Source organism: Quercus robur, chromosome 3, assembly GCF_932294415.1.
Source record: "Quercus robur chromosome 3, dhQueRobu3.1, whole genome shotgun sequence".
Classification (NCBI taxonomy): domain Eukaryota; kingdom Viridiplantae; phylum Streptophyta; class Magnoliopsida; order Fagales; family Fagaceae; genus Quercus; species Quercus robur.
In genome coordinates this window covers 5,811,495-5,825,181 of record NC_065536.1, presented here as the reverse complement: position 1 = coordinate 5,825,181, position 13,687 = coordinate 5,811,495, and the positions used below count along the sequence as shown (strand labels likewise).

The 13,687-nt window shown below is 33.0% G+C and overlaps 2 protein-coding genes and 1 non-coding gene across 5 annotated transcripts in view; 1 reads left to right on the top strand and 2 right to left on the bottom strand.

Annotated features, from left to right (window-relative positions):
* Positions 1 to 4,568, top strand: part of LOC126716832 (exonuclease DPD1, chloroplastic/mitochondrial) — a 75,806-nt gene extending 71,238 nt beyond the window's left edge. For all 3 annotated transcript variants that reach the window (XM_050417830.1, XM_050417829.1, XM_050417828.1), the window contains exons 2-4: positions 839 to 1,502; positions 3,775 to 3,980; positions 4,084 to 4,568. In XM_050417830.1, coding sequence (XP_050273787.1) covers positions 916 to 1,502; positions 3,775 to 3,980; positions 4,084 to 4,298 — 1,008 coding nt within the window. In that variant the 5' untranslated portion in view covers positions 839 to 915 and the 3' untranslated portion in view covers positions 4,299 to 4,568. The remainder of the gene's footprint in view (positions 1 to 838; positions 1,503 to 3,774; positions 3,981 to 4,083) is intronic.
* A 618-nt stretch (positions 4,569 to 5,186) lies between these two features.
* Positions 5,187 to 5,260, bottom strand: TRNAT-AGU (transfer RNA threonine (anticodon AGU)). The gene has a single exon. It is a non-coding gene; the product is annotated as a tRNA-Thr (tRNA).
* A 2,085-nt stretch (positions 5,261 to 7,345) lies between these two features.
* Positions 7,346 to 12,278, bottom strand: LOC126716830 (syntaxin-43-like). The gene is made up of 7 exons (XM_050417827.1): positions 11,807 to 12,278; positions 9,226 to 9,502; positions 8,897 to 8,986; positions 8,540 to 8,617; positions 8,279 to 8,356; positions 8,015 to 8,161; positions 7,346 to 7,917 (listed from the first exon to the last, which is right to left on the bottom strand). Exons 1-7 carry the CDS (start codon positions 12,010 to 12,012, stop codon positions 7,810 to 7,812), a joined length of 984 nt encoding a protein of 327 aa, XP_050273784.1. The 5' UTR covers positions 12,013 to 12,278; the 3' UTR covers positions 7,346 to 7,809.
* Between the last annotated feature and the right edge of the window lie 1,409 nt (positions 12,279 to 13,687).

The window sequence follows — 13,687 nt, the reverse complement described above, 5'->3', positions numbered from 1 at the left end:
GTTCTATAAAAGTTGATCACTTTATATACCATTTGTATGCAGGTCAATGAGTTTGATTTATTTGATCAAATGGGGCATTTTATTTTGTTGTAATTCTGAGTTTTTCATTGTTCTTAAGAAGATTAAGGCATGGATTACCTCCACTTTTGGATGATTCTGAATCACATTATGTGACTAAGGTTGGTTTGAAAATGTTGCTGATAAGGGGTTGGTATGTTATTGGGGATAAAGTTTAAAATTTCATTGATGGTATTCCCCCACCCCTGGTATTGAGTCCACTTTTTTAGGCTTTTGCTACTGGAATAAGCATTAAGTTATGTTTTTATATTAAGGTAGGGTAGAAGTGGAATTAATTTATGATTGTGAATGAAATTTGTGAGGACTTTCTTAGTGACTTCTCCACTATAGAGTTATGTACATTTTTTGGAGGTACCCTTGGTTTGTCTGATTGGAAGCCTTTTATTCTGGTTTTTCTTGGGTTTGAAAGGTGGTTTGGTCTGGTGACAGACACATTGTTAATTGGCTTATAGTATGCATCTTAGAGCTTGATTGGCTTTGTATATTGGATGATGTATGTCACATTGTTGGGCTCTTCTACTTTAATGAAGATTTGGAATTTTTTTTTTTGGGAAGAATGCTAAAATCAAGTGATCTGCTGGACCCTTAAATTTGAATTTCATAGTTTATCATTAATATACATTGTTCGTGTTTAGTGAACTGCAATATTTCATTATGCAGCACTGATGCTTGAGGTGGTAGATAATTTGCAGTTGATTCATTGTGATAACTTTTTTTTCTCCATCCAATATTTCTCTTATCAATTTTTTTTCTTCCCCAGGTCAAAGCTGATTGATTGTGTTATGTGGAATCTACAACTGTAAAGGAACCTTGCTCTTCTATAGTTTTGGAGTTAAGATGAGGACAGGTTCCATGTGCTTTTCCATCTTGCATGTTCCTAGATGCGGAATCCCCACCTTAGCTACTTTTTGGAGGGAAAGCTTCCACAGTTTGAGTAGGACTGACAAAAAAAGTTCTAGCTTTAGGCTACTTGGTTCTAATACCTATGGGCTTGAGAGAAGTTACAATAGGAAATGGACTCAAAGACCTGTATTTACAAACGCAGAGGGAAGAAATAAAATCACCCAGCAAAGCAAACCAGGCAACATTGGGCATGAAATTTTAGATGGAGTGGTTTCAAAAAGTGATACATTTAGTGTAAATAAGACAGAAATTAGTCAATTCCAAAATATTGAATACTGTGATATTCGACAAAAGATTGCTGAGAATAAGGAACTGGCTAGCCTTGTGACAGTTATTGTTTTTGACATCGAGACAACTGGTTTTAGCAGAGAGAATGAACGTATCATTGAGATTGCACTTAGAGATCTTGAGGGTGGTGAAAACAGTACTTTCCAGACGCTAGTAAACCCTCAACGCTTTGTTCCAAATTCACATGTTCATGGCATTACAACCCGTATGGTCAACAAACCTGATGTTCCAAGGTATTCTATATTTTAATTGTTTGATATGCAGTCCCATTAAAGAAGTTAAAAATAATAATAATAAATAAATAAATAAAAAGTTACAGCTTCTATTTTGTGTCATATATATGGGCAATTAATTCAAATTTTGTAATAACTCTTCTACACTTGTCTGTGCCTGGGACCATTTATTGATGTGATTATGGAATATAATTTATTATGTGCTATTCAATTCTTTAGTCATAAAATGACTCCAAAGTTTCTTGTTTTCTTTTCATTTTCTCAGTATATGTTATAAAAAATAATTTTATGACACAAGTAGCATATATATGCCTGGACCTTTGCTTTCACGTTTTTGAAGGAACCTTGGATCATGTGTGCGTTTGTATTTGCATGTCTAGAAAGCATACAGAAGTAGCATATATATGCCTGGAGTAATCAATTGATACCAAATTCTAAGGTGGTAAGTAAAAGTGGAAACATAGAAAGTACTTCAAACTCCAAAGTCTAAAATAATCTTATGCCTATCTGAAAATTTCTGTTTTCAAAAATGATTAGGGTAAGAACTCATGGTTAGGACCAAGACCCACAAACAAATTGTTTTTTATCACAAGTTCCTGCATAATGCTTCTGATAGTAGTAAAGCTGTGACTTCACTAGACATAATTTATAGTTTGTATGATCAGCACATTCTGATTATTGTAAAGGAAGATCTATGACACAATGATAACATTGGATGATTCGTAAATTGGTCTGTTGGACATGGACATGTTATGGTGCACTTAAGGATATGAAGAGCTATAGGATGATGGAAATGCCTGGAATCTGAATTGAGCACATTCATTGTTGAAGTAACTTAATAATATGGAATTATGATGAAGAAGGTCAAAAAGTCATGCATGTAGTGAGGAAATGTTTTGATTCTGAAAATATAGTCTAACTCAAATTGTCTATCTAGATAAAGTGAAAGCTTTAAAGAGGATTTATGCTATTTATAATAAGGTTTTTGTATATTGGGTATTATGCTCTACTCCAATTTTTGGCTAATTCCAAGGAATTTTACTTCTTTAAATGTCCGTCAAGCTTTGTTCTCTAGTTTAGCCAATAAATGTTTCAACTTGTTAAGTCCTGGAACTATGGATCCTGTTATTTGTTAGAAAAGAAGATCACAACTGACATTAAACAGCTGAGGAACACCCATAACAATAGAAATGGTTCTGCAATTATTTAGCCAATAAAAGCTCTGGCCCAAATGATGAGGTTATAAGTTCAATACTCATGAGTGCATGTGTGATTTACTTAACCTACCACAATTTTAGGAAATGATCTTGCTTATAGTTTTAAATGGTTAAGTAACTGTGGATGACTTAATCTGAAGTTGATTTCAATGGTTGATTGAATCTTTGCATTTTATTGCTATTTTTTCATTGGTAAGTTACATACACATTCGCTCAGTCTTGAACCCATGATTTCATCCTTCACCTTGTTTCTATAAAGAAAGGAGATGCCATTAGCTCATTGGCTTTTGTTTTCTATTTCATTGGGTAGGTAACTTGTCATTTAGGTCTCTCAAGTTTGTAATCTCTTGTGCACTGATAATAAAAGCATCAAGCACCGCATAGCCCTTTGATGCTCAGACGCAAAGCACAAGTGCTCTTGATAGTAAACTAAAACATAAAATGTTTAATAAAATTAAAACAGGAATATGTTTTGCCTATTACCTTAAATGAATTGTGCAATTTATATATAGACTAAGTGATAATAATCTAGTCATATAAAGTTGAAATATAACATTTTTATACATAAATTTAATATCTTTGAATGAAGCATAAGGTTTAATCAAAATGTATCCTATAGGCTAAGACCAAAAAACACAAGAATAGTAAATTATCCTTGTTCGTGTCTTTTGATAAGTTTTTTTATTTTTTAATGGTTCATGTCATTTCCTTTAAGATCAAGTTCTTAATTTAACTACTAATATATTAAATTTAGCAATATAGGCATGATTTATGCCTCTTCAAAAAGCACCTGATCTGAAAGGTAAACAAGCTTTGCTTCAGTTAAGCGAAGTGCTTGGACTTTGGGCCTAAGTATGATGTGAGATACCCTGAGGACAGGCTCTGTTCGCTGGCTGTAGTGTGTTGCTAATGAGGGTTGGAAAACTGCTTGTTTATTTAGATAGGTTATTGAGTATCATTAAACTTATTAGTGCCCATATTTTACTTATTGTTGTTCAGTAAAGTTCAGACTTGATTACAATCAAGTTAACTTTGGTTTTGTGAATTAAATGTAGGATGGAGGACCTGATACCAATCTTACTGCAGTTTGTAAGAAGCCGTCAGAAACCTGGGGGATATGTAGTGTTGGCCGCTCATAATGCTCGCAGTTTCGACGTGCCTTTTTTGCGTAGTGAATTTACTCGTTGTAAAGCTGAGTTTCCTTCAAATTGGTTGTTTGTGGATACGCTTACTCTGGCACGTGAGATGATGAAATCTAAAGGTCAATCTCTCTCTCTCTCTCTCTCTCTCAGTGCAAACACAAACATTTTTTTTTTATGTGTGTTGACACTTGACAAAGGAATTTGTATTGATTTTATTTACAGGTGAAAAAAGTACTTCAATTTCATTGCAAGCCCTTCGTCAAAGCTTTGAAATTCCATTAACCGGTAAAGCTCATAGGGCCATGGCAGATGTAGACTTACTGTCTATCATTCTTCCAAGGCTGACTTTTGTGCTGAAATGGTCAATCTCTGATCTTATAATGAAGTCGTTCCTTCCCTCAGATTCACCCAAATCCAAGAAGAAGAGTTTGCGCTAGTTTCCAGCCATGAATTTGCTTCAGTATTAACCATTTTACTATAACCAATAACTGATTGGTCCAATGATATGGGGTAAGGCCTGCAAGAGAATAGAATTCATTTAAGCAGGTTGAAGAATTTGAAATTCATTGATGTTGGTGACCATGCTTGGGGTGGCATACAAGTATACAACCAATTATTGGGTTATTAGTTTTTGTAATTCAAAGAAAGAAACTTTATTGTTGTAATTTTAACTCATTCATTACAATAAAAATGTCATTATTTATTCAGTCTTAAAAGTTAAGGTTTTGGGGTTCAAACTTTTATTGCTTTCTTCTTTCACTTTAAGTATGTTTGCTAAAAGAACGAAGTGATTCAGCTTTACTTGAATAAGAGAATGGCTTGAATAACTTATGGATAACACAAAATGGTAGGAATGATGTCCCAAGTAATTTTGGTGCATGGGTTTTGTTAGGAGTTTTCATGTAGGTTGTTTGAACCAATGCTAGACAGACTGAGTTTAACCTTGGAGCTTTTTACAGTTGATTGGTAAACCTGTATTGATGGGATATCTGGATACATATTTATTTTCCACATGATTATCTCTGTAGTAGAAATGGTACCCCAAACAGCAAAATGCAACGTAGGCCTACTCAAAAAGTCATTCTTGCTGGAATACTTTGAATGGTGCCCAAGCAGCAAAATGGAATGTAGGCTTAATAAAAGTCATTCTTGAACAAGAAAAACTTTGAATTTGAAACATCTTTAACTTTGAATCTGTGACACATAAAAGATGGAATGTACAAGGCCTAATCAAAGTCATTCTTCAACTAGAAAACTTCGAATTTGACCCACTTAAAAAGGAACCGAGCAAAGAAATGGATATGCACGAAAAAGAGTGGAAGGTTTGCTTTCGTTGAGAGTCGAACTCAAGACCTCCCGCTTACTAAACGGGTGCTCTAACCAACTGAGCTACGAAAGCTGACTGCTTTGTACAGTTTCCAAAACAATATATTAGATAGAATATTTCGGCTTTTGAGAAGATCTCATTTGAAACTTTCCACCATATCATTCTTTGATAACAAATGGAAGTCATTTAAAACTGCCTGTATGTGTGTGTATATATATATATATATATATATATAATATTTGTTAGTACAATACAAGTGTACTTTTTTTGAAATTTCAATATAGTGGAAACAAAATTATATTTTCATACTCTATTCAAGTCATTTAAACTAAAGTTCCGAAACATAAATCTTTCTCTATTATCCAGACAAAAGGGAATTGTGAATTGGTGGATATTTTCATTTTCTAAACTTTTACTTTTGTCCCAAAAAAAAAAGGAAAAAAAAAGAAAAAGTGAAAGCGTGTCATAGTTTTTGCTAATTTTTAATTAAAATGAGAGACAAAAGAAGGGAAGTGAAAGAAAGAAAGATTGTACCGATGAAAACAAAATGGGGATACAAAACTTATAAATCTCAATCCTTATTGTAATTTCAAATCTCACAACTTTGTTTACAATTTATTGATGTGACAAATTTTAATTAGTGAAACATCACTTTCACATGGATCCACAACTAACACCATTTTTATTGTACACCGATCACAATATATCACCTCATTAAATTGTGAAATTTATTGTGTCACTGTCAGTGTTGGCTCAATGGTAAAAGCAATTGATGTGGTCGCCTAAGGCCCCAAGTAAAAAAAAGGCCTCCAAATTTTAACCAATAGGGTTATTTCTATCAATGTAATAGTAATAATTAAGCCCAAATATTAGCCAACAAATAAAATAATATTTTTTATCAAATGAAATACAAACAAAAAAGAGAGAGAAATGTTACGCCCACAACATTTTTCACAACACTTTTACAACAAATTCTAAGTAGCAAGATGTTATTGACGGCAAAAAAATATTTTAGTTTTAAGTTCAAATTAGAACCAGTAACAACCTAACACCTAGGATTTATTGTGAAAAATATGGTGAATGTAACACTTCTAAAAAAAAAAGCAATACACAAAAAAATTCACAATATTTGAGTTGGCAAATTTTTACTAGTTCTTATCTAGGTCCATCATTAACAACACTCTTTTACTTACTGCTATCAATTTACAACATCAACAGGTTTGAAAAGTTTTATCAAATTTTTTGTGTCTATAAACTTTCAAAAAAAAAAAATGTGGTTTATGTTAATTAGTAGTAATTTTACATTTAAAAAAAGATAATCAGTTTTCGCTAGGAGTGTGCATGAGTCAGGTTGAGGGGATTTTTTGACTCAATCCACCATGGTAGGTCAAAAAAAATTCAACCCAACCCAACCCAACCCACATGGGTTGGGTTGGGTCGGGTTGAACTCATAGGTTTAACAAATTTTTATTATTATTATTATTATTATTATTAAATTGAGTAGAAAAAAATATAAATATTAATATATTAAAAAAATCTAAAGATTAATATCAATGTAACTCCTTAAAGGCAAACAACATTAATGACTAAACAACAATAGTAATTTATTAGGATTTATGTGAACTAATTGGCTTTTATATAGGATAGGAAGAACTGGTTATTTTAAAAAAATTATTAATTGTATAATATATTTTTTATATATATTAAATTAGTATTAGTATAAGGAATCGAGGAAATGCTGCTCTACAGCTATTTTTTTTTAAATTATTAAATATATAATATATTTATATATATAAAAGTGCCCTACAACTGATTTTAAAAAAATATTATTAAATATATAATATATTTTAAATATATATTAAATATGAGTGAGTTTGGTCAGATTTGGCGAGTTTGTAATTTTATGACCCAAACCCAACCCGACCCACTAAAAAAAAAAAAAAAAAATTGTGTAACCCAACCCAACTCACCAAGCCTTAAAAACTGACCCAACCCGTCAAGTTGGGTCGGATCGGGTTTGGCGGGTCGGTGGGTTTTCTGCACACCCCAAATTTTCGCTTTAAGCCCCAAATACACCAAGCCACCCCTGCTCACTGTACTATATGTTTACACATAGGCACATGCTTGGAATTGCCATGCATCTCCACAAAGAAATAGTTTCATACCAAAACCTGATGCATTAATTTTTGGATGTATTCATCTTTATTGCATGAGAAAAAATTAATAGAAACAAATAAAACAGCCTCATCACCCTCTAAGTCGAACTCCAAGGAGGAACTAAGCCACAACCCCCCAGGAGATCAGAAAAATCAATTACATGTCCCATTGAAAATACCCTTGCCAATGGAACAAAATACAATAGCAGCTCTATACATTTCCTGGGCATGTCCCCTATGAACCCTCCCACCCCTTTTCCCTTCTTTTCCCCTCCCCAAAAATCAGGAAAATGAAAAGAAACAAATAGATACAGTCTCTTTATCAAGTATATTGGGGTTGTTTGAATCTCCCATGATCTTCTCGTGCGCACAGCACACCACCCTTTCTTCGCGCGTTAAAAGTCTCAGGGGAGGGTCACAACAATAAGAATGTAAGCAAAATCTGGAGATAAAAGTGCCCAAAGATTACAAGAATATCTCCTTTAGGATTAGCAGAACCAACATGACAAAGCACATGATTATGAGAGCTGTAGCGCACATCACCATTCCCCCTTGTTTCTGTGTCCTGTCTGCCTGCAAACCCAAAGCACCCAACATAGCATTGCTATATAACCCAGAGGCTAAGAAAAAAAAAAAAAAAAAAAAAAAAAAAGAGGAAGGAAGAAAGGACCTTCTGCAGCTGCTTTAGCCCCTCCTCCACAGTGGTTGCAACAGTCTGAATGTTGTGGTCTATTCGATCAACAATGGTGCCCTGGTCTATCACTAGAACTGATAAATCCTTCATAATCTGAGCAAGCTCATTTACAGATTCCACAACCTACACAAGCATATATAGAAAAAAGGAAAAAAAATTAGTTTTAATTAAAAATAATAAAATTGCAGAAGGTTAGTGTAAAGCTATTTTGATAATGGTGCACAAAGAAATTCTACTTGCCTGTTGGATCTCTCTTTCTCTTTCGGCAGTGAATGCCTCACTTTTTTTGAGCTTGGTCATTTGATGTTCACTAAACACCTAACATATTATTATACTATATTAGTGTCATCTAAGGTAAGGTTCAGGCACAACAGTAAGCTAAATTTTCAGAGCAAATCACATAGAGTACAAAGAATTTGGAGTAAAAAGATCACTTGATTTAATACTTCTTGTGATTAATTTAACCAAATGTACAGGAGAAGATTAAAAAGAAACACATACAATGTTGTCCAAATCCTCATCTTCCGTTATAGATCTACTTCCATTTAGATTCATCTCTAAATCAACCCCATCTTGACCCTGCAACACAAAATAATAACCGATGAACTTTTTGAGAATATATGCTTTATAAGTTATTCAGTATTCTTGTGGTTATGAACAAAAGAGATCCGTTCCAAATATTCTAAAAGAAAAGTAGCAGCATCAAGGGCTGTAGTTTTATTCCATATATTGGAACCATGCATGACAAAGCATGCTTCCAAGTGCCAAAGGAGGAGGCACTGAATTGTGTGACTTTGTAATTGCAAAGTCACAATTGTCTAGTAATTTTTCCCTTTAAGAGGAAAGTTTGGTCTGCACCTCTTTTTGCTGCCTGAGGCGCTTTAAATAAGTTGACTGTTTCTTGCGAAGCTCCATTGAAAGGTTCTGAAGGTCAGTGGCAAGAGAGCGCTGCAACAGAAAAGTGCAAACATAAGCATAGTTCACCAGAATAGCCACCCATTTGAGAGGATAGAAGTTGATATGTATACGTTTATATTGGTTGCATATGCCATATGCAGGATGATGGTTTATAACAGAGTCCAGAAACAAAATAATTGACAACCTCTTGCGCAAAAATCAAAATATCAGAGACAATCAACATAGCTGTGCTAGCAATGATAAGTAACACATCTTGCTGCAAGTCATACCTGCACATTCTTTCTAACATTTGAATCCTCAGAAGGTCCAGCAGCAGAAAGTCTCTGTAGTTTCTTCTCTGATCTCTTTATCAGAGCAGTTATCTCTTGCGTAAGAGACTCAATCAAATGTTGATCTTCTTTACCATCTCCAAACGAAGGCATTAAAGCCTTTCCATGAGCCTTGGCTAACTCAGCCATTCTAGTCCGTGCACGCTGTACATTTGCTGATATTTCTTCAGATACATCCACCCAAGCTGGAGGTAGACCCACAGTAAGTGCACCCTTACTGCAGCCAAAAAAAACATATGACTTCCCCACTAATATTTGTTACATGATTGGGTGCCAAACTAAGGAAAATGTGTAGTACTAAAAACGTTAAGAAAAAAATCCAACAGAAAAAGAAAAACTCAACAGAAATCTATAGTTGCCTTCTACTATATTATATATTCACATTAATTTAGCCTTTAGATGTCCCACAAATGCCCTTTGGTCTCACACCAACCTCCAGATAAACCATCTCTCCTGGCTTAAACTGCCACTGGTATTTCACTTCACATTTTTACACTCCAATTGCAATATAAATCAGATATATCTCTAACACTACAATATTGAGAGGCAAGCCTAATGCACTGGAAGTGCCTACTTCATCTACCAAAAACCTCACACAAGCTCCACATAAAAATGTAATGTCCCTGCTATATTGGGAAAAAGCCAAACAAAGGAAAATCCAAATTATATTACTCCCCATCAACCCATCTTCGTAAACTTAAAAAATGCTAGCAACACTAAGATTGTTAGACCATCATGACTTTCGACACTAAAAATCAGGTGACAGGCCCACTTGTAGCATAGTCTTCTCATATTTGGAATCTAGTTCCCTTATGTTTGATGTGGACACTATGGGGGGAGCGTAAGGTTGTACATATGAGAATTTGGAAAGTTTCAGGACATATTTGATAGAATTTTTTTCTAGATTGTTGTTTGATTGGTCCTAGTTGTGGGGTTTTACTAATTGTAACTCCATTACTAAGTTTTGAGAATCATCGTCCACTTGTACATAACATTTTGCAATTCTTAGTCTACTTTGTGTATATTTTTCCATATACTTGAAGTAGGCTCGTTCAATAAATTGACTATTACTTATAAAAAAAATGCTAAATCTAGTATCAATTTTACACAAAAAGCTTTCAAACTAACGTAGCAATGAATTCGGTTGGTGCCACATCAATAACATACTAAATGAATTATTTAGTTACTTTTTTATGTTGTATTTAAAAGTTGACACATTAGTATTTGTAGTATGCCTAGCATCACTCTTTTGCTTCAAGGCTAGCAATCCTATCCTCTTTTCTTTTCTCCTATGGTTGAAATTGATCATTCCCCAAAAAAAAAATTTGACTACTACCCACACATATTTTATAGAATAACAGCACCTATAGCAATCCAAAAATTATGAACTCCTAACAAGGCTTATACACCCTAAAAACCCAAATCATAATATAATTTAAATTCAAGATCTTGAAAAAAAAAATCTTCATGTAAATTTTTAAGCTTTCAAATCTACTAATAAACTCAGCTCATTTACACTAATTAGCAATGTTATTCGTCTCAGCTATATAAGATCTTTGTTTTATCATTTCTCATTTACACTAATTAGCAATGTTATTCGTCTCAGCTATATAAGATCTTTGTTTTATCATTTCCTAAAATATCAAAAATAAGAAAACACTAATATTAAAAGCTTTAATTCCTTTACTTTTCTGACATTTCTCAGCAACCAAACACAGATAGACAGAGAGCTTGAATTAAATCAGCTCAATTACACTAATTAAGATTGAAAATTTCAATTCCTTTACTTTCCTAACAATCTATCAGTAACCAAAATCAAAATATACAATATTGTCCAGCTTTCAAATCTACTAATAAACTCAGCTCAATTACACACTAATTAGCCATCTTATTCGTCTCAGCTGTATAAGATCTTCGTTTTTATCATCTCCTAACAATGAAAACATGCAGATTGAAATCAACTCAGCTCATTACACTAATTAAGATTGAAAATCTTCAATTCCTTTACTTTCCCAACAATCTATCAGTAACCAAAACCAAATTATACAATGTTGTCCAGCTTTCCTTTCAAATCTACCAATAAACTCAGCTCAATTACACACTAATTAGCAATCTTATTCGTCACGGCTGCATAAGATCTTTGTTCTTATCATCTCCTAACACCGAAAACACTGAGATTGAAATTAACTCAGCCCAATTACACTAATTAAGATTGAAAATCTTCAATTCCTTTACTTTTCCAACATTTTATCAGCTACCAAAATCAAATTATTCAATGTTGTCCAGCTTTCAAATCTACTAATAAACTCAGCTCAATTACACACTAATTAGCAATCTTATTCGTCTCAGCTGTACAAGATCTTCGTTCTTATCATCATTTCCTAACAACGAAAACACTGAGATTGAAATTAACTCAGCTCAATTACACTAATTAAGATTGAAAAAATCTTCAATTCCTTTACTTTTCCAACATTTTCTCAGCAACCAAACACAGAGAGAAAAAAAAAAAGAAAAAAGAGACCTTGAATTACCGGGATCCTCAGTGCTAAGAGGAGTGTAAGACCGATTAGGATGAAGAAGCGAGGCGTTGACCATTTCAATCACCGGACCATTACCGCGACCGCCGCCGTAGCTCATCGACGCCGGCGAAGAACTCGTCGGAGCCCTAACGGTCTTCAACGCATCCCTGTACTTCCTGAAAATCACCGTCCGGTTCCTCGACGCCATGGAAGAAGAAAATAAAAAACCACAAAATTCAGATCCGGAAAAAAAAAAAAAAAAACCCGAAATCTCTTCAGATCTGAGCTTCGCTCATGGCCGAGCGAGCGAGCGAGAAAAGCCAAAAGAAAGCGAGAGAGAAAATAGAGAGAGACAGAGAGCGAGAGACGGGTCACGTGAGCGGTGATCGAGGGGTCACGTGCGCGGTGGTGACTTGGAAATGTTAAAAAGAGCCGTGGTGTTATTAAAGAGAGAGAGAGACAATTATAGTGTCAAGGAAAGAGGTTTTGATTGGTCCAAGGAGAGAAAGCCAGTGTTATAACGGTTTGGTGTGGTTTTAGTTAATTTAATTTGTTGGGTGGGTCCCATATTAAATAGTTTTTGGTACGGTTGGTTGGGTCTACTACTATAGGCTACACCTATAGGTGCCCATATAAGTGCTCCAATTTATATTTTATAGGAATTTATGAGGAAGTTTCAATTTACTACATCTATTTTTAATGGTAATTTTTTATTGTCAGGCTATGATATTAATCGGTCTTTGATTTTTGGTGTAGGTGGAAATTGAACTCCAGATTTCTTATTCAAACATTAAAAACTTTACCAATTGAATTAATTGAAATCCACATATTTTATAGAATTAAGTAATTGAATTTCTAATAAATTTTCATATTTGATGAATTAATTATTTGTATAATTCCACACAAAATATAATAATTTTATCCATATGGCACAAATATGGTAGTATGGTTAAACTTTTATATTATATTATTAATTAAATATGAAATTATAATAAATGAGCAAACAACGAAATACAATTTTAGTTAGAGTCATGTTTTAAATTTCCTTTTTTTTTTTATAATTAGAATAAAACGTTTTAAAATAGTTAAAACATAGGTGAAATGTCATGGTATATTGATTTTTTGAAATAATCGTGTTATATACTATCATTCATTTGATTTTTTTGAGACTTATGTTACGAATAAAATGGTAAATTAATAATTTAAAATGGTGACATTTGTAAATTAATAATTTAAAATCTTAGTTTCATGAATCATGTTTTCAAATTAAAACATGTTTTAACTTTTGTTCAACTTAGATCCAATAAACTTTTTTTTTTTGATGGGCTTAGATCCAATAAACTTATACTTAAAGCACGTCAATGTTAGATGTCGGTCTATTTGACACTAACACAGTTTAATAAACACAACACTACCAAACTCAACATTTTGTATAAATTAGGGGTAAAAGAGTAATGTTATTATAAATGATTCATTTATATTTACTTGTATTGATATTCCCAAAAAATATTACTTAATTTTCATTCATTTTCATTGGTTTTTATTTATTTATAATTTGTTCACAATTAATAAGGGGACATAACATCTAAAAAAATGATATGTTTTTTTTTTTTAATGAGAAAATGATATGTTATTAATATATAATAAAAGCCATGATAGTAATGAGTTAATGTGAAAATAATGTCACACTAATGGAGAGTATTATTATGTGAGGATAAAATATTACTCAAAATTTTCAATAATTACTTTTAGGTGGTGTTTGATACAGGGGAATGCACATTATTCTTAACATCCAGATTCTTTGGAATATGATGCATGGAGATTTGAATGTCTAAGAATGTAATTATTTCTATATTTAATTTGATTTGAAATATAATAAAAAT